The sequence below is a fragment of the Trichophyton rubrum genome, assembly GCF_000151425.1.
Source record: "Trichophyton rubrum CBS 118892 genomic scaffold supercont2.1, whole genome shotgun sequence".
Classification (NCBI taxonomy): Eukaryota; Fungi; Ascomycota; class Eurotiomycetes; order Onygenales; family Arthrodermataceae; genus Trichophyton; species Trichophyton rubrum.
In genome coordinates, this window is record NW_003456428.1 from 305,011 (window position 1) to 323,707 (window position 18,697).

Sequence of the window (18,697 nt, forward strand, 5' to 3'; positions counted from 1 at the left end):
TTCCTTCCTTCGTACCTTGTTTATCGCCAGTTCTGTTTCTGACTTCTCAAGATCCGACATACACCATAAAGCACACACACCCTCTTTTCTTGCCTATAGGGCTATGATAGGCCCACGAATCAGCAACTGCAGTCCTCCTTGTCGGTGTCGTGGCACTTGGGCCTGAGATATTTTCAGATCAGATACAAATTTTACCGCAAGTTTACAAAATTGAAAGAAAAAAGAGACACTGGAAGGGATCTTTTTTTCTTTTCTTTTTGCATCTTGAAACGATATCCGACCTAGTGACATCCCTGTCCCGGGTCCCGGTGGTCCCGCAAGTTCGTTGCCGTTTCGATTGCTTCTTGTCAACATTGGATCCTGCATCCTGCACCCACCCCTGTCCATTCCGTCACGGCTTATAGGCCTCCTCATACGCCGCCTGTATTTCCCATTTGCTTATTGCCGATTAGATATATAAGCATAAGGCACTTCCCGTCTGATCCACTTGTCTTGCCTGTGTCTGCTTTCTCCAATCGAGACTACGGAACAAACAAATGTCAAACGACCCCGACCGTCAAGGACAGCAGCTTCCGCCGCCGCCACCCTGGAATACTTCCCAGTCTGATTATCCTTCTTCTCCCCAATATCCAGTCTGTCTCCCTTGAACCTCCTTGCTTTTATATATATAGCGTAGCTCCTTCCTGCCGCTGCTGATCCTGTCTGTGTTTCTATATGTATTTTTTCTTCTTTATGTTTTAGTTGCTCTTTCCTTCCGTTCTCTTTGTCCACTTCTGTTGATTTGCTCATCTCACGTGTTCAGCTGTGATTGCCCATGTTTTTTGTTGCTGCTCTTTTTCCATTTGTGATAAGCTGGCGCCTTTGCTAATCTATACCTGACTCAAGCCTTCCAATTCTCAGTCACCGTATCAATACCCTCCAGCAGCCGGCGGAATGACTGCGATCCCGCAACAACATCCGCAGCAGGACCCTTATCGACTACCTCACCCACATCCACATGCAGCTCCGTATCAACGTCCACCAGACATGTACGGCGCACCTCCACCTGGCCCACCGCCAGTTGTTTACCAGGCAGCAGCTCCCAGACAGAGAACAGCCATAGCTTGTCGATACTGCCGCCGACGCAAGGTTAGCAGCGTTCTTCCTATTTTATGCATACCTCCAGAAGTTAACATGAGTCTATCCAGATTCGATGCTCTGGCTTTGATACCTCTCAGGATGGTCGATGCAGTAACTGTGTTCGGTTCAATCAAGAATGCATGTTCACTCCTGTTTCTTCGCAGGCACAAGCATTTGTGCCTGCACATACTGCTTACCCCCATCTTCGAAACCATCCAGCTGGTAGAGGGCGGCCCGGCGAAGGCGTAGTCCTGTATGGTCCCCATGGACAGCCTCTGCCACATCAACCAATTGCCCACCCAGCCCCAGAGCAAACATTGCCACCACCACAAGGCATGTATGCACCACCATACGGAAGGCCTGATGACCGAGCCAATCTCCCTCCACACATGGCTCATCCACCACCAATAATTCAAGATCCGGTGAGTCGCAAACGCCCCTTCACCGACGATGATTTTCCCTCCCACTCCTCCATTCGTCAGCCATCCCACTCCTCTTCAAATTCTGGCTCCTCATACTCTTCTATATCGCAGCGCGCGCCTCTTCCCCGCCGCAACTCCATAGGTGGACCCGAGTACGGCGAGCCGCCAACTTTGCCTCCAGTTTCCGTGGCCACTGCCGGTCCGAGCTACGCACATCCCGCTTCCGCTCCCGGGCCTTATTATGCTACAAGCCAACAGGACAGACGTCTATCGTCCCATTCGTCTTACTCGTATGACCCTGCCCAGGGCACCCCTCCACGTGCAGGTGCGCATACCCCGACCACCAATGCGCATTTGCCAACACTTCAACCCCTGCATAACGCATCCTCAATTCCTCCAGCCAGGGAAGGGGGCCCGACCCCACCACCGGGACAACCCGCTATCCCAGGACGGAGTGGGCTTAGCGTGCGTGATATGCTGGGACCTCCCGAAGGTCAACGCACTCGCACTTCCACTGATAGCGACATGTTGAATGCTCTCAACCGAGGAGGGCTGAACAAATAATTCCTACCATCTCTTGCGTGAAAGACTGGGGTTATTCCAGTGCAGAACAGATCACAACAGCCATGGTGAATGGGAGAATTGAAGGGCTACGGGATCTAACTCTAATAATTCGTCATGGGAGAGTGAAGATTTTTTTCTTGATCGATCGATGGAAGACCCATCTCACGTGCCGGTCACGAGAGAGGGAGAGAGCAGGCTATTTCATAAGGCGGCCGTATCTTTAACAAAGGAGCATCAGCAGACATTTATACAGCAGGTTGAAGCCGTCCACAGGGAAAAAAAAAGGAAAGAAAAGAAAAATGCACGTATTCCGGGACAATGTTGTGTTGGGAGGATATTTGGCCCATAACAACCTTGATCCACTCGGTGTTAAAAATATCCCCTTTTTGGAAAGTCAACAATACACGCCATCTCTGGAAGGCCTGGTCTATCATACCCTTGCCATATCTTCGGCGCGCTTTCTTCCGTTGCTGCGGAGGATTATTCCCATACCAATACCTACCAACACCTTATTATTCATTATCAATACGTTGCGTTGCATTATGCTGCGTCTACCTGCACCTTCATGCTATTTGTCCGCCAGGCTCCTGTGGAACGCCAAGTTCTCTGATACTCTTTCCTCCCACCACCATCTTCAACTAGATTTCTACGCTCTGGAAGACATCATCAGCATCACTTTTAATTGCAAGCAACCTGATTTTCATCGGCTTGTTCATGCTTAAATCCTACCTCGTGCGTTCTGCTTATCTGTTTCTGGAATTTCCGTTCGCGAAAAAGTCTTATACACTACAAGGGGCAACCCATTAATTATCGTCATTACCATACCACTTACCATTGCATACTTTATGGCAAATATTTCAGCCGACATGATCCAATGGTCTGAATGTTTTCCCCATTTCCTGACATCCGAGTGGCTTGCTGTCTTTTTCTTGTGTTTTATGTTCCAGCGACTATTATTCATGGCTTGATGAGTTCTTTTATCTTTTCCGGTTATATCGGATTACTGGGAAATATCGACATCATGACGGTGGGCGGGGGCTATTTGAGCTTTTTGTCTACTTTTATCTCGTTTTCTCCAGTTATCCCCCTTTCCCTTCCCCCCCTGCTTTCAATCCCTTGCTTTTGTAGCTTTTTTTGACTGCGTTCCATTTACCAATCCCTCCAGATCTTTCCCCTATTGAATTTTTTTTCCGGTTGGCTATTTCGCATACGTTTTATATCCCCCATACACTACACGTCGATTTCCCGCAGGACCACCACCCACATCTCTCGCAAGCACAGCTATCATGGCATGGAGCGTACGGAACGGAAAGGCATGGTGCAATCCATTCATCAACTTCGAACCATCGGGTTTATGACAACCAACAAAAAATACAACAAAAAGAGAGGAGAGGGAGCGAGGACAGAATGGATGAGATAACGTTGGGCGGCTATTTGAATTTTTTTTTATCCCTTATTGTCCTTTGTGTTTTTTTGAGTGGTACCCGTTGGATTTTGTTTGGCATATTATATCCTTGTTTGGGTGGGTGGTATTCTGAGCTTTTTTCTTGCTTTTGTACTTTGCAACTGCGTTCCCTTTCCAGTACTCCTTGATCTCCTTCCTCCCTATTCCCTCATTGCTGTTGCGTGGTTATATCCCTTTCTTATGAGGGGCCAATGGCTGCGTATTGTTATTTAATTTTGCTTTGATAGCTCAATTTGACTGATCAGTGGAGGGAGAGAAATAGCAAACGTCTTGATCTCGCCATTATAAATTATATACACCTATTTGCTTATATAGCTCGTTATGATTATTTTATGTGGGTCGCGTGGAAAGGACGGATATGTTCCGGCCGTACGGATGGAGTTCAAATACTTAGATCGATCGGTAGTAATAGAGCTATGCAAATTAAGAGAGATAACCGCCGTGTTTACCGGGACGATGGTAACGAAGACGAATTGTGGAGATCAGCCAGCTTGTATAATACATATTACAACCAACTTAACTATAACGAAAATAAGATATGGAGGCAAAAAGAAAAACGCTGCCAGATGGCTACAAGAAGAAAACGGCTGTGTTGGGTGTGAATGTAAGGTGCAAATTTTGTCCAGGAAGCCAACTCGAACAAAAAATGAAAGTAAAGGTATCGTGACAAGAAATGAAGCCAGCAAGTAGCAGAGAAATTGGACGAGAAAAAAGGATTAGAAAAAAGAGTGCTGTCGAACCAAGTTCAAAAGAGACCGACTAGTGATGTTGTTCAATCGAATAACACATTGAGGAGGTAAGGGGAATGTTATTTTCCTTATAACATTTCGCATGGCGTAGTTAAACCCAATGGATCGACTCTCAAATCTCTAGAAAAAGGAGGCGGGGGGAGTCTTAAGAAAGGACTTTGATCATCTTCTTAGCCCGTCGAGTATCTTGAACAAGGAAGTTCCGTTCCTTGAGGGCCAACCTAAGCGTCTGGACCACTTTGTAGAATGACGACGATGCTCCCTGGTCCTGGCGAAGGCGAATTAGACTGAGGTTTGCATGACAGCCATGCTCAAGGACGGAGAAGAACTCGGCCGAAAACTGAACTGGTCGAAGGCGGAGGACTAAAATTGATGAATTGTCAGTTTCTCGAAAGTGAAAAAATTATTTCCACCCCATGATGCCCACCCGGATAGTGATAAAAAAATATGCTTAATTAAAGTTGCAGAAGTTTGTGTTTCTTTCGACTTACAGTTCAGTTCCCCCACGGATCCGCAGATAATGTCATTCTGGTTATCAAGGTGGAGACCCTCAAGACCGTATTTTTTCCACTCTTTAAATATCCTGACAACTTCCTTCTTTGCACGTGGCTTGGAAACGTTTAGCGCAAGCACCTTGAAGGCAGGCTTCATGAACATGAACCTGGAAAACCAATTGTTGGTATAGCTAGCGGTGGTCAGTGGTATATCATCGCTATTTTTGCGCATGGGGGTTGTTGCAGCTGTACTATCATCATCTAGCTCAACACCACTATCGTTTGGCTTGCTGTCAACATCACTAATGGTACTCGTAACATCAGTTTCGTCAAGATCTTCAGTAAGCTTGTGGATGCGGCCTGGAACTTTCTTTCTCCTGAAGAGTTTCTTTAGTCGAAGCCCACCGGCCGTTGCTCCTAAATCTCTGAAGTGTTGTTCAATATTGCTAAAGGCAGACTTTCTCCTCTCCTCTTGCATTCGATCAAGGAGATCTGTAAATGGCTTATCTCTAGATGCCTCAGTATCAGTGGTATCACTGCTGTTCTGACGGGACTTCAACCAAGTCCGCTTTTTAGCTTCATCCGAGTTACGAGCTGCGCTGCTTCTAGCAGAGTTCGGGTTTTCGTCAATGGAATCCAGACCAGAGTCATGCCTAACTACCGTATCCCGAGGAGATGAGATATTGTCCTGGTTGCGTCCAGACGCAAGGTATCCTGAAAAATCAAAAGATTTAAACTCACAGTCCAACGAAGACAATTCTCCTGTTTGCTTCTTTTGGAGGGTCAACGATTTGACACTGTCTAGATCGTTTTTCAAAGAGTCACTCTTCACAACACGAATTGACTTCTTGGTTTCCCAATTATCCAGGCCCAAGTCCAATGGTTTAGTTGGTTCTGGTGGTGAGAGGAAGGACTTCGATTCAGTCTCAAAATAATTTTCTTCGGATATAACTGGGAGGCGTCCGGTTGACTCTCGGGCTACCAAAGTCTGCTTTGTCATTGATTTGCTCCCAGAACTCGCAGTCTCTCCGTCAATAAGACGGTCCAGGTGAGCAATAACATTTTTGAGATAGTCTGGTAGTCCATTAACACCAGCCTGTGCTGAATGTTCTATAAGACGACGCCGAGCCTCGGCCAACTCCAGGGCAGCATATGTACGGGGCGATTCCTGTGGCTGTTTAGGTAGTAAATCCTTTATGGCTTCAACCTTGGGCTCCGGTTCTCCATTGCTGGATATGGAGGACATTGAAGAAGTGTCTGATGCCCCTTTGCTTTCGGAGTAGCCCTTTGTGGCTGACGAAGAGTCAGATACCTGGTTGAATGCTTCTTCACATAGCTTTTCAAGTTCAGCTGACACCTTTCTCGCGTCTTCTCTCCATGATAACCTAGCCTTGGATATTGCCACGCTATCCCTTTTTGCGGGGTCACGTTTGCGAGCCATCAATGGCGGTGTAGGTATGGTAGGTGAGTCTGCATGATTGGGAAATTGTCCCTGAAGTTTTGTTGCAGTCTGCGCTTTTGCGGTTTGCGCTGCGGCTGGCTTGTTTGGGCAGAGCGAATATTGTGAGACTGAAGTAGAAGCCCGTTTTCTGACAGGAGTATGGCTGCCTGACAAGTTGTGAAGATGTCGGAAGCTAACATTCCGTCGATATCTAATGTGTTTCGAACCCGTTGTGCGGCATCGAGAACTTCCTAGGGAACTATATGATCGAAACGATGCCAAAGAGGTCTTCTGGGAACTAAATCCTTGGATAAAAGTGTACGATGAGGGGGGCCCGGTTGTCAGACCAGGAGGATTCGGCGATGGTGGCGGGACAGTCCCTGTCGTGCGAGTTGGCCGTCTATGAATTGTAACATTGGCAAACTCTGCTCGCGGGTTTGGAGTTGGCGTCTGTGAGGATCGGTAGGGATCATAAGTTGATATGGTGCCTAGAGACGACGGCTCTCGGTAAGTACCATCTTTAAGAAAACCTCCGCCCACAAGGGAGAATCTAGAGCCTTTCCATGACTGAGATGGTGTGAATAAACCCTGGATGTGAGCTGCTGGAGCATGATGATAGTCACTGCTGGAGTGTTTGAGTGGCAATTCGCCAGAGGCCTCTAGTTGTGCCTCCCGGAACTTTTGCAAGGTCCGATAGAATACTTTCTCAAGGCTGCCTCTATTAATTGTTACGAGTTAGAAAGATAGCAGTCATGCCATGTGAGAATTGGGCAACACTTACTCTTCGCCAAGGAGTTTTTTAATCAACTCCTCTGAATCGACAGCATGCCAAAGTGTTTGAAGGTGTCGTAATATCTCCACGTTGATGTCCTGTCGCTTATTAGCGACTTTACTGTACATCCCCAAAGGCAGAGGCGGCGCAAGACCAATAGCAAGCCCACTCTTTAAGAGAGGATGGTTTTCATATTTTTTCAAAAGAGGATGCTCCCACATGTCAGTAAGGGTTATCCTATTCTCTGGATCCTTCTGAAGGATGCTTTGAACCAGATCTATAGCCTCTTCGCTCATCCAGGGCGGAAGCATGTATTCTCCTTTTTTAACAAGCTTGAGTGTGCTTCGCAGGTCACCCCCGTCAAATGGTAGAAATCCACATAAAAGAGCGTAAAGTATGATCCCGCAGCTCCAAATATCAGCTTTATCGCCGCGGTATGGCTTTCCATAGATAATCTCGGGCGAGGCATAATGAGGGCTGCCACATGAAGTATTTAACATGTGGCCTTCGGGCTGTAGGGCTGCCATTCCAAAGTCAGCTAGCTTAACGTTGAATGAACCGTCAAGCAGGATATTTTCAGGTTTGAGATCTCTGTGGCAGATATTAAATCTATGACAGTAAGACACGGCCGAGATTATCTGTCTGAAGAGTCGCACAACCTCAATCTCAGGAAGCGGTCCATGTTCAGAAATATATTCGAATAACTCCCCTCCCTCCACATACTCGAGAACGAGGTACCTTTACAACCAAAATTAGACGCAGAAAGAATATATGGGGGTAGATAAGAAATTAGCTTACAGTTCGCCTCTATTTTCCCATACATCGAAGAGACCAATTACGTTTGGATGCTGGATGAGTTTCATAATAACCACCTCCCTTTCAATTCCACAGGGAATAGCTCTAGACTCCTTAGTGAGTCCTGGGATTCTCGATACCTTATCCATAACCATAATGCTCTGGCTTTGAACCATAGTTGCAAAACGCTTCGAGACGATCTTGATGGCTGCAGATTGGCCAGTTACAGCATGCTTTGCAAGCCGCACCCGTCCTGTCGATCCTTTGCCAAGCGTCCTCCCCAGCTGCCATGGCCCAATGTGAGTCTTGCGTCGAGACTTTGTAGATGTGGTTGAGGCGGTGGAGATCGTCGAGTTACGGTTTGAGTTCGGCTGGCTCTCGAGAATGGCTGATATTCGTTTATTTTCGACATGCATCAACGTGGTTTCCGTACTCTCGTTAGACTTAGAATCTGGCCCGTCAAAATTGAGCTTTTCGAAAGACGGAGAGAGTGTAATATGACGCGACCGTTGCAGGTTAGGGTGGGCCATATTTGCGCGGTTCTGTGCATCACCAAAAGGTGGCCTTGGCTGCTGGCTACGGCTGCTCGCTGAGTCGACCTCCATGGAGCTGGAAAGCTGGTGTTAGCAGAATCGCGTAGTTGTGAGGGAGTGATGGAGAAGCATTTATCAGGGTGTTTGAAATCAAATTTTTGGGAGCCCGAAATCTTTCGTGGTTGTAAACACAAACTTGCAGTTATCACGCGTGACTCTGGTAAGTAGTGTGTGAAGAGGAATGGGCACGCTTCCTATATCAACGCGCCAGTTGAACTGGCACCTCATAAGAAGCAGGCATCAAACTGCAAAAGCCTGGTAGAATGCTGTATTCCACCCTTAGTGAAACAAGATGATACTAAACTGCTAATATAGACAGTTGCTAGATAATTTGGTATGGGGGTATGGCAGGATCGGTTAAGGATGAAGAGGGTAAGTAAATTAAAGTGTATACACAGGCTTGAAGCTAGAATAAATAATCTGACTCACGATGTTGACACTCGCAAGGTAGCAACCCTGGAACTCGTTTTTAAAGAGAACCAGTTGAGGGTCAAAGCACTGTGAAAGGGTTTAATGATGCGAGAATATTTCAACGGAGAATTTCAAACAAACGGCCAGCAGGACGTTTGGAAAACTGAAATTAAAAAACAAAATAAATAAAAATAAAAAAAACTTATTAGGAAGCCCACGAGGAACGAGATCCCAATGGAGTGTATGCCTAAAAAGGGAACAAGAAAATGCAGTATTCTGCAGTTTAAAGATGGAAGAGATGGCTCCGGTTCCAAGAAGTGATATATAACTATCGTTACTCCTCGCTTTCACTCCTAATCGTCATGTATGAGCGGTAGACAAATCATGTGCAGAAGTCTGCAGGGCCCCAATGGTAGTACATAAATAAGAATCCAGAGATAGCTATTCCAACGCTTTTAGGGAACGATAAGAAAATTGGGAAAGCGGGGGGAGTTAGAGGCAACGCGGTAAGAGACAAAGATTCGATTCAGCTATATACAAATGGCTGAATCGTGGCTGCTGTCAACAAATGAGATCTACAGAAATAAAAGAAACAGAATATCGACAAGATGCAATGCATCCTGCCATTGTCGCTCTTAGCCAACTAAGAGAGTGATTCCCAATTTTCCACGGCTGGATGGCCAGGAAAGTCCAAGCAACATCGGAATCCATGGGAGTACATGAGGAAGTGTCTGTGGCTTTCCGGTAGCACACAAGAAGTACAACGTATGCAAAGCGGAACACGAGCGTTTTTGCTTGTTCTTTGTTCGAGGGAAAACAGATGATCCTGTGGCCAAGCGTGGTGATACAGACAGGTCCAAAATCTGAACTATCTCGCAGAGCCAGGAAAAGTCGGCATTGTCCAACGCGGCAGCCTGGTTGGATAGCGCGTCGGCGTCGGACGGTGTGCCCATCTGATGGTTGCTCGTTGCTTGCTGACGTTGAGCAGAGCGTTGTCCGCGCTGGCTCGAAGCTCGAAAAGCTCGAAGCCGATGTTGTTGATAAGATGAAGTTGAAGTTGAAGTTGCCCAGAGCGGACGCAGGTACCAAGCCGGCCCGGAACTTTGATTCTCCTATCCGCTTCAGCCTCCTCCCGTTAGGTAGGTCCCCGCCCGTCCACTCCACCCCGTCCAGTTTTATTTCATTATTGCCTACTCCGTACCTATTATTTCCAAGTCCAGGGCAGCGACTTGCTGTACCCACATCCACACCCGGATATCAATATCAACAATCCCTGGTGCTTTTTCGAAGGTCAAGCTTCCCTAACCAAGTAAGTGAAGGAGAGGGTGTTTAATCAAGCTAACTAATATTATTAACTTGCTTCCTCACCTCCAAGACCTCCTCCGTTGATTCGCAGCTCCCGCTTTGCTTTTTCTTTCCTTTTCCTCACTTTTGCTTCCGCTTGCCTTGCGACGACTATGGGGGAAACTATTACATGCATCTGCAGCTCACTGGGTCCCCCAGCATCCTGGGGCTAGCTATTTCTAGCGAACATCACCTATACCTAGCTAGGGACGGGAATATCAAATGCAGGCTTCCGGGTTACGAGAATAATGAATTTGGGCTCGGAGGTCCTGCGAACAGCCTCCACTAACTTCTTAGCATAAGGGATCGCGGCAGACTATCTGGTTAGCTTACATGCTTCTTACAGCCACATTGATATATCTGGAGCAATATCTGGTACACTAGGACCTGTCAGGCTATTGCACTCTTCTTTTTAATATAAAGAGTCTGGACAAGCCGCTTCGATCGCCCTCCCCCGTATGTACTGTTGATCGACGAAGACCCTCGGTCCCGGAATTTCCGACTGTCATGCAGTGATGCAGCCGCAAACGAGGGGGCCAATTACACTCCATACCTTGCCTACGCATTCGGATGTCGACTGTAAGTTGCATTGACATGTCATCCACACCCTTTTTTCTTGTGCATGAAGTGGAAAATGTACTCCGTACTCCGTACACAGCCTGGAGGCGCTCTTCCTGCACGTAAAGAAAAGTTTCGGCCGTGCTTCCTGCATGCAATTGTCAACCATCCCGCACCCGGAGTCACTTGCCCAATCAGACATACCTCAGGTCACGTCTTCTGATGTTGTCTCTCTGTCCCAGTCCTTCAACAGGCCGGAACAGGGTGTTGCGTTTTCGGTCGGGTTCGATGATGCAGACCGTGCTAACCGATGTAGTGCAATGCATCGGGTTATCGGGGTCCTCTCTTTGCTTTACATGCTTCTTGCTCGCCTTGCTTATCAGAGCTAACGTTCGAGCCGTTCCTCCACCCCGTTTACTTGCCATCCCCCTGCCTTGATGTGCGCTGGAGCTGAGAGAAATTCAAGCTTCCTGATCAGACTAATGGCTTGGCAGGGGAGAAACCTTTTTCGCTTGATTTTTCTTGCCCTGCTGTCATGAACAAATTAGCCGTGGAGTCACCTCACTGACGATTTAGAGCAGGCTCTGTCAAAAGCCGAACTTCGAGAGCTGATCAGGCAGCATATTATCGCGCACCTGCGGATACAAACTGGTACCTGGCCGTGCAAGCTGTCTTGAAAATGCTTTGATAAAACCTGCAATATGGATAGTATTCATTCTCTACCATTCACTTTGCGCTCGGTATCTGCAAACGACACAGAGTATTGAATATTTGACCTGAATATGAAGGCATCAAGCCACGAAGACACTATACGGATGCTTGTTTTACAAACAACGTGGTTCCTCTCGTTTGTCTTACCCGAGTGTCTAACTGGTCGTGAGGTATGACCGCAATGTCGCCTCCCATGAAACAGCTCTCTGCAAGACTTCTTCTTCCCCAAATCGAGCGGTGAGAACCCGATAGGAACTGTGTTTTGATCTCAGGTTAGTCTCGCATCCGTTTGTGCATTGATATCCAGTATACGCTGCGTATAGCATGGCTACCCTCTGTAGAAGAATCATTAGCGCCGCATTGGCTTAATTTATGCAATCAGCAACACCTGCGACATCAGTATAATAGCACACACCTTCATTCCCTAACATCAGACGTTATGTCCGGTTTATTGTCGAATGCTCCTGTGTAAAGCTAACAAACGAAAAAGAGTGATCCAACTTTTAACCTTTGAGATGTGGCCAAAGTGCAAAATCTTGCTATGACTCACACCGTCTCCACTCGCCAACCAGCATCAAGGCAAAAAAAAGAGAGAGAGAGAGAGAGCGAGAGAGACCGTCTTCCAATGACGTTACTCCGAAGTCCGCTGGAGCCCTTCTCATTCCACTTACGAACCTTTTATTGCTAGTTTATCGCATGAATTTAAGCATGTTGGCGCAGCGGAAGCGCGCCGGGCTCATAACCCGGAGGACCTTGGATCGAAACCAAGACATGCTAGGATTTCTTTTTGACATCGTTTGGTGATGTCAACTAATTAATCTATTGTTACTTTTTGTTCCAGTAAGCAAGAAAAGAGCCTTGTGGTCCGTCTAACGAGGTCTCGATAAGTATTTGACGTTCCCATCTCTACACATCTCGTCTTTTCTAGGGCCGGTTGCATGGAGATTATAATGATATGTACAGAGAGTGCCTCAGAGACGGCTGGCTAACGGCCGTTTTCCAAGAGTCTCCGTCACCATGCGTTGAACATCCTCAGCTATGCCCCAGCTGGTCTCGAAACCTCTGCCGCCGATTCCATAAGCATGGACGACCGGTCTCTTGTTAGGGAGGGTCTCGACTTCCAAGCGCATTCCTCCTTCTCGTGCAGGACGTCGGCCAACAATGTCCTTGATGACATCAAAGCCTCCCTTGGAGTTGACAATGCCAGGGTACATCTTTGCAGCGTTGCGAAGAAGTTCCTCTCTGACCGCCATAGAAGCTGTAGGGTTCCAGTCACCTACCTCCTTTGTACCACCGACGACGGTCCCACCATTTAGAGGTCGAGGAACCAGAAATGTCCATGTTCCATCCGCGTTTTGCTGTGTCACCGTTTTTGTAGCAGTCTCTGCAATAAGGCACGTTTGACCTATGGTAAATTGTCAAATCTCGATCTCAGCATAGTGCAAATCAACGCAACTAAATGTTAAGTGATACCTCTAATAATGAAAGTCTTTTGATCCCCAAACCCCATTCCACTACAGTTCACCACGAGCGAGACCTTGTAGCCCTCCAGACAGAAAGCCTCTTCCACGGACTGCAGCCTCAACCGTAAGATTTTACCTCCTTTTAGGCTGAAGCGTCGTAAAAGATGGAAGCAGTAAGTGTCGGGTTCGACTATAAAGGACTCATATCTCGCGGCAAACTCAACACCCGCCGGCTTTTCGGGGCCTTCTAATAGCCGAAACCCTTCTTGCTTCACGTAATTCGGCGTCATTGCCTTATATTTCTCAGCGGCTGGCCCGGATACATACTCAATTCCTTCCAGGAATTTGATACCAAATGCCGGTTCCTCTTCAGCAAGTTTCTTGAACCGAGAGTATGTTCTCACAGCATGATCACTCTCCAGTTCTGTCTGGGTATCTGTGGCAGGAATAGGACGAAAATGTGCACCAGCATTTGTGGTTGCGTATACGGGATTTGGGGGGTCTGTTGAGAAGTGGTCTGCCACAAGTACTATCTGGTATTTGGACGTTTGGGGCTTCTCGATCAATTCCAAGGCCGACGAAAGGCCAAGGATGCCAGCTCTTTTTCATATATGAGTTCAATGCCAATGTCAACTGGGCCTTTGTATGCTGACTCACCCGATCACCACTATCGTTCCCTGTCCACGAGCCTGCATCTTGACGGGAAGTTTTAGTCTTGCTTTCTCAATGTAGAGATCTGTGTAATTACCCCGTTCTATGGGTGGATTATAATTCTGGGGAAATCTGGGGACAGCTGGTTATATATATAGCAAGGCGATCCCAACACACGAGGGTGACCGAGTGGGGCCTTTTGTATATAAAAGCCACAGCAATTTTTAGCTAACATTTTATCTCGGAGTTCTCCCCGGAGCTTCCTGTTCTGTAGATCAAGCCAAAACATGCAGAACGCCGAAGCAGTCAAAGTAATCCTCCATATAAAACGTCCTTACGAGATTCTGCCACCAGAGTAGTGTGGCCCGCACTGGCTGGCTATTATTGATGGCAGCTTCAGACACTCCTAGCCTGAGGGCCACGACTGAACCCAAAGAACGACAGATTTCTGTACTTGTGGCGAATTGAATATTGACATCGGCGCCCTTCGCACTAGTTGACCAGGGTAAGACCTAGACCGAATCAGTGAGACCACTTAATGCAGTCATACACGGGAACTATTTTGAAATCGTTATCATCTGACTAGTGTTGAAAAATCGTTTCATGGAATTGCGAAATCCACAGGAATAGAAGGATTTCATCTTCAAGGAAGTTTTGCTCGGTCAATAGAGTGTATACACCGCCATGCTCCTCTTCCTTGGCTGGCTACCTCGTACAGGGACAGTAACAACTGCTCAGAGGAAGCGTTTCGTCCCATACTTGAGCCCCCGAAGTTGTTGGTCGTTGCTCTGGTTGGTTGCCAGAAGATCAAGCCTCGGGCCTAGTTACTACCACGTGATCTAGCTACACGTGATGAATATTATGTCATCATATTTTCTAACCTCCAAGTTGATGAACTACGTCCAGGTTGCGGTCGACGGTGAAGCAGCAGCCTCGAAAGCAACGGCAATTGGCCCCTCCTCGACGAAACCAGAGGCTACTCTGTTATTATTTGTGATAATTGAAATCCTGCTGATTTCTTGTGGCCCTTTTCTGGGATCCGTGACGCATACAAGGTGAGCATATTCCTACCATGGAAAATTACAACACGGCCACTTCTCGAGAATTGTCTAGTTTGCGCAAATTGGGATCGAATACTGACCTCCAAAAGCCATGGGAGCAGGCACTTCGAAACCGGCGGACTCGGAGAAAGGGGGGAAGCATGTGTTTAGCAGGTTTGTTTTCCTTGTTGATGACGATGCGAAATCTTCATCCATCACCCACCACCCACCACCGGACATAGGCGTTAATCGCTTATTGGCAACTATGCCATTTAGGCTCTTTTACTGATAACCGATAACTGCAGTAACTCACCTGTTCAATTCTCCCAAGTCCTTGTCGAGTCGCTGCAATCAAGCTCAGAGGTAATTATACACCACCTACCCGTTTACCATATTCCAATCCGACCAAATCCACTAAGTACCGATAAAATATCCCATAAAATAGACCGATGCTTCGCGCTCCCAATCGCTAGAGCTTCATATCCAAGCCCGTGTTGCCGAGGAGCTGAACCGCATCCGTGAGCGTGAGACACAAACTCTCGCCGATATCGAAAAGAGAATAGCAGCTTCATATCCATCTGAGGGACCCGCAACAGCCAAAAGCAACATTTCTACTCTTGCTAGCCAGCCACTATCCCTCGAGTCTCCTCGAGTCCCATTTGCCGGCACCGAATTCGACCGTGTTCCGGCCACCTCTGCGCCTGCGGAAAGCAGTGATGAAGCTGCTGCAATTAATCCCAAGATGATAAGCAGCGGAAGGGTTGCTAAGGAAATTGAGGCATTGCGAGAATCACTGGCCTCCAGGCCTACGATCCGAAAACTTGACCCCGAACTTGAAACTGCAAGGGAGGGAGTTGTGAAATGCCTGCGTGATAACCAGAAGCGACCGTTAGACTGCTGGCAAGAGGTGGATACTTTCAAGCGCGAAGTTGCAAGGCTAGAAAAGGAATGGGTCCAAAAAATGATAAGCTGAGAGAGCCTGGTATGAGCCAACAATTTGGGTAGAGTATCTGAGCCTTGAGGAAGAAAAACTATATTGTAACGCCATCATTAGACAGTTTCTTAGCATGTGTACCATAGCAACAGTAGGTGGAAATGGGAGAAGTGCATAATCTACTGCGTTGCCTCTTGATATATAGCTACGATGCAGCGAGCGTAATGCAGTTCTGATATATGTACCCAGTACGTTCAGGCAACCTCCCACCGTCCTAGTCTTCCAACACTCTCCCCAGCAGCTCTAATAATACATATGTTCATGAGCCTACCTTCTTGGTGGTCTTTATCAGTTGAGGGAACACTAGACTCATCTAGGGTTCTGTGAGAAATTATCCTATTGACCAATATGGCACCAATACCCGTTCCCTTTCCTGCGGCAAGATTAAAATTGCCCGAGGTCACAAAGCCCAGCAAGTCCTCTTCCTGTGGAATTGGTAAATGTGCTTGTTCCTCAGAGTTGTTCCTTGTCCTCCTTAATGGTTTCTCTGATTGATTTAAGAGGGAAAGCCATTTTGATCGAAGCTCTAGATCTGAGGTTGGGAGACGGTATATTCGCGAACGTCGCATAGGAGTCCCTCGATTCAAGAGAGTGATGGAAACAGTTGCAAGTGCAGGCTTCTGATAGAGAGATTCCATTGAGGCAGGAAGCTGGTTTGATTTTTGCAAGTTCGATATTATGGCAGAAACAGTCAAGGGGTCAAGTTGGATGAGATCTGGAGGCATAATCAGATCCGCTTCAACTGTTTTTGATCTACCTGGTTGGTTATGTCTCTCTCCTGGCGCAGTCATTGAGGCAGGCCCTGAGAGTAGGCGTTCCCAGTCGCAAGCCCAACCTTGACCAATTTCACCACCTTTCCCAGTCCCAAGATCAACGCTGCTATATTCCACTCGCTTTGCTTTGGGCTTACGCTCCCAGGCTTCCCTCTCTCTTTTTCTCTCACGGATCTCCCATTCCCACCCAGCTCTGGTTCCAGGGAAGTCACCTGGAAACCACGGTTTCTTTGACTCAAATGCAAGCTGTTGCTGTTCCTGTATTCCGCCAAACCGGGGATTTCCTCCGGAAGAAAGGGGGTAGTAGAGCAGGTAATACCAAACTGGAGTCACGCACTTCCATGGTAGTAAAACTGTCCAGGAGCCTTGTGAGTTGAAATTCTTTGAGGTATTATTAGACGCAATGAGGATTATGGGAATGTTTGGGTCAGTTGATTTCGGGGGAACATTTTCTCCTGGGCTAGCTTCGGATTTTCTTCTATTAATTGCCTTTTGCGACGGTAGCTGCCAACAAGCCTTGCGTCTGGCAGGTTGGGAAAACAGATCCGGCGGCATTTTTTGAGTCGAATCGGGCTTCCACGAAGCTAATGTTTCCATTAACTTAGTATGGCTTTCTGCTGAGTTTGGTATTTTGATAGTTTTAGGAGGGAAGCGAAGACGTGGGTCGCTAATGTTAAAGGAGAGAAGTGCGTTCCGGGGTAAAGAAGCCGAATTTGTTAACCCGGCCAGGGACTGCCAGGTGGATTCTGGTGAACCTTCTGGCCATACATCCACACCATGGGGCAGAGAAGGTTTCAAAGCACCTAGCAAGGCTTCCGTCGAACCAGGTCCCGCGACTTCTATACTTCCTATTTCGAACCTGAGGTCTTCAACCATCACTTGAGGCTTCTGGATTTTGGCCACCTTCAGGAGCTCCTCCCACAGCTGCAAGAAAGCAGATGGGTGGGCTCTGAGGAACATTCGTCGTCTTGGGGTCTTTGACTTTTGCAGTTTCTTGGGGACAGAGTCAGCTTCTGTCATTTCTATATCTTCATCTTGTTTGGGTGGGCACCAAATCAACTGGACAGGAGCAATAGGTCGCTTTTGTCCATCCCTCTCATAAACCCAGGCGCGTAAGCTCCGAGTTCCATTCCTCCATTTGTATTCATTACCTCCCCACGCGTTCTGTCCATTCACACCTAGCGCTCGTAAAAGATTTTTTAGGCTGGTATATGTTCCTTCTAGGCCAATTGTAGACATATAGCTCATGTCCCAGGCAATTGCACCCCTAGCCCCGCTGGCACGGTGGGTTGTTCGATAGCATTTCTCTGTGGGTGTCAATGGAACCGCAAACCCCCACAGCGGGTTTTTTGGTTCTGTGAAATGAGCCCGTTTGGCATGAAACATATGAGTTGGCAGCCATGTCTTACAAATCTGGCGCTTTCTGAATTTCGACGCTGGTTTCTGAGGGTGAGAGAGCTTGTTCTTTTTTATCTTTGGAATGCGCGGGGCAACTTCGGAATCATGACCAGCATAATGAGGGGATTGTGCTAGCTTGGCCTTTGCCACAGCTTGTCTTTTTGCCTTTGAGCGCGCGTTAAGGCCTTGATGCCGTCGAGCACTTTCCAACCTGAGTCGCATCAACTGAGTCGGTTTCCTTCGCCGTGCCGTGATAGTCGGTGTGTTATCTTCTATCATCTACACGCAGGTGAATCATCAGTTCACTGTGTTATAGATGATGGTTATACAGTAGAAAGTACATACCTCCCGCTTGGCTCGAGCTCGCAATCGACGAGGTACACGCTTCACATTATGACTCGCAGTTCTCCGCCTGAGGCTCTTAGGCAGCTGCTGAAAAGCGCGTGTCGTAGCTGCATTTTTAGATTTCCGAATACCGGCCTCCAGAGCACGGATTTCGAACTGTCGAGCAGCAACGAAGGCCGCAACATTGAGCTCCCCGGTTTTCGAAAGAGCTGTGTCAGAGCTTTGGACGGCCAGGGTGCGAGCATCCTGTATCTTCACTCGCTTACGGTGTAGGGACGAAGAGGAGTCCCATGCGCCTTTGCGCTTGTTGGGTCCGTTCGAGGCCATGCCTCCGAGTCATTATTGGACTGATGAGCCCAGCCTGCAAGTTTTCAAGCATTCATTTTGATAGTCGACAAAGTCGAGAAAAATAGAGTGAGATTCCCGTTTTTGGACTAGCGTAAACTAACTCTTATCTTGATAAGATTGAGTTTAAGGGTATTATCTAATCAGATTCGTGTGTATTATCATTTTTTATTAAGGTCGATGGCAGACGTCTCAGCAATACTCCATGAAACAGGGACAGAATTTGGCATGTCATTAATATCATTTATGA

General features: G+C 47.4%; 6 protein-coding genes and 1 non-coding gene across 10 annotated transcripts; 4 read left to right on the plus strand and 3 right to left on the minus strand.

Moving 5' to 3' along the window:
- Positions 1-536: 536 nt before the first annotated feature.
- On the plus strand, positions 537-2,105 carry TERG_00118 (uncharacterized protein; the record flags this gene model as incomplete). 3 transcript variants are annotated; one of them, XM_047749042.1, is made up of 4 exons in its annotated part: positions 537-632; positions 886-1,128; positions 1,188-1,541; positions 1,653-2,105. In XM_047749042.1, 4 exons carry the CDS (start codon positions 537-539, stop codon positions 2,103-2,105), a joined length of 1,146 nt encoding a protein of 381 aa, XP_047605008.1. The 3 variants fall into 3 exon arrangements, with proteins under 3 accessions (XP_047605008.1, XP_003238126.1, XP_047605009.1); XM_003238078.1 differs by having other exon boundaries at positions 1,188-2,105; XM_047749043.1 differs by lacking the exon at positions 537-632 and having other exon boundaries at positions 934-1,128; positions 1,188-2,105.
- Positions 2,106-4,464: 2,359 nt separating this feature from the next.
- Positions 4,465-8,426, minus strand: TERG_00119 (CAMK/CAMKL/GIN4 protein kinase; the record flags this gene model as incomplete). Its single annotated transcript, XM_003238079.1, has 4 exons — positions 4,465-4,682; positions 4,811-6,972; positions 7,036-7,764; positions 7,825-8,426. The coding sequence occupies 4 exons, from the start codon at positions 8,424-8,426 to the stop codon at positions 4,465-4,467; spliced, it is 3,711 nt and encodes a 1,236-aa protein (XP_003238127.1).
- A 607-nt stretch (positions 8,427-9,033) lies between these two features.
- On the plus strand, positions 9,034-12,049 carry TERG_11517 (uncharacterized protein). The gene has a single exon (XM_047750625.1). The coding sequence runs from the start codon at positions 9,646-9,648 to the stop codon at positions 10,156-10,158; it is 513 nt and encodes a 170-aa protein (XP_047605010.1). The 5' UTR covers positions 9,034-9,645; the 3' UTR covers positions 10,159-12,049.
- A 94-nt stretch (positions 12,050-12,143) lies between these two features.
- Positions 12,144-12,215, plus strand: TERG_10504. Its single transcript has one exon. It is a non-coding gene; the product is annotated as a tRNA-Met (tRNA).
- On the minus strand, positions 12,153-13,947 carry TERG_00121 (uncharacterized protein). Its single transcript, XM_047747553.1, has 2 exons — positions 12,912-13,947; positions 12,153-12,843 (listed from the first exon to the last, which is right to left on the minus strand). The coding sequence occupies exons 1-2, from the start codon at positions 13,189-13,191 to the stop codon at positions 12,410-12,412; spliced, it is 714 nt and encodes a 237-aa protein (XP_047603510.1). The 5' UTR covers positions 13,192-13,947; the 3' UTR covers positions 12,153-12,409.
- A 63-nt stretch (positions 13,948-14,010) lies between these two features.
- Positions 14,011-16,889, plus strand: TERG_00122 (uncharacterized protein). 2 transcript variants are annotated; one of them, XM_047749044.1, is made up of 4 exons: positions 14,477-14,607; positions 14,703-14,766; positions 14,898-14,955; positions 15,038-16,889. In XM_047749044.1, the coding sequence occupies exons 2-4, from the start codon at positions 14,705-14,707 to the stop codon at positions 15,563-15,565; spliced, it is 648 nt and encodes a 215-aa protein (XP_047605011.1). In that variant the 5' UTR covers positions 14,477-14,607; positions 14,703-14,704; the 3' UTR covers positions 15,566-16,889. The 2 variants fall into 2 exon arrangements, with proteins under 2 accessions (XP_003238130.1, XP_047605011.1); XM_003238082.2 differs by having other exon boundaries at positions 14,011-14,766.
- Positions 15,781-18,429, minus strand: TERG_00123 (uncharacterized protein; the record flags this gene model as incomplete). Its single annotated transcript, XM_003238083.1, has 2 exons — positions 15,781-18,036; positions 18,103-18,429. The coding sequence occupies 2 exons, from the start codon at positions 18,427-18,429 to the stop codon at positions 15,781-15,783; spliced, it is 2,583 nt and encodes an 860-aa protein (XP_003238131.1).
- Positions 18,430-18,697: the final 268 nt, after the last annotated feature.

Excerpts from the sequence above, each read along its gene's own strand:
- TERG_11517 (XM_047750625.1), top strand. The coding sequence starts at position 9,646 with ATGATCCTGTGGCCAAGCGTGGTGATACAGACAGGTCCAAAATCTGAA.
- TERG_00121 (XM_047747553.1), bottom strand. The coding sequence starts at position 13,191 with ATGACGCCGAATTACGTGAAGCAAGAAGGGTTTCGGCTATTAGAAGGC. Across the intron at positions 12,844-12,911 it reads AAAGACTTTCATTATTAGAG|GTCAAACGTGCCTTATTGCA; the intron begins GTATCACTTAAC and ends AATTTACCATAG.
- TERG_00122 (XM_003238082.2), top strand. The coding sequence starts at position 14,705 with ATGGGAGCAGGCACTTCGAAACCGGCGGACTCGGAGAAAGGGGGGAAG. Across the intron at positions 14,767-14,897 it reads GGGAAGCATGTGTTTAGCAG|TAACTCACCTGTTCAATTCT; the intron begins GTTTGTTTTCCT and ends CGATAACTGCAG. Across the intron at positions 14,956-15,037 it reads CGCTGCAATCAAGCTCAGAG|ACCGATGCTTCGCGCTCCCA; the intron begins GTAATTATACAC and ends CCCATAAAATAG.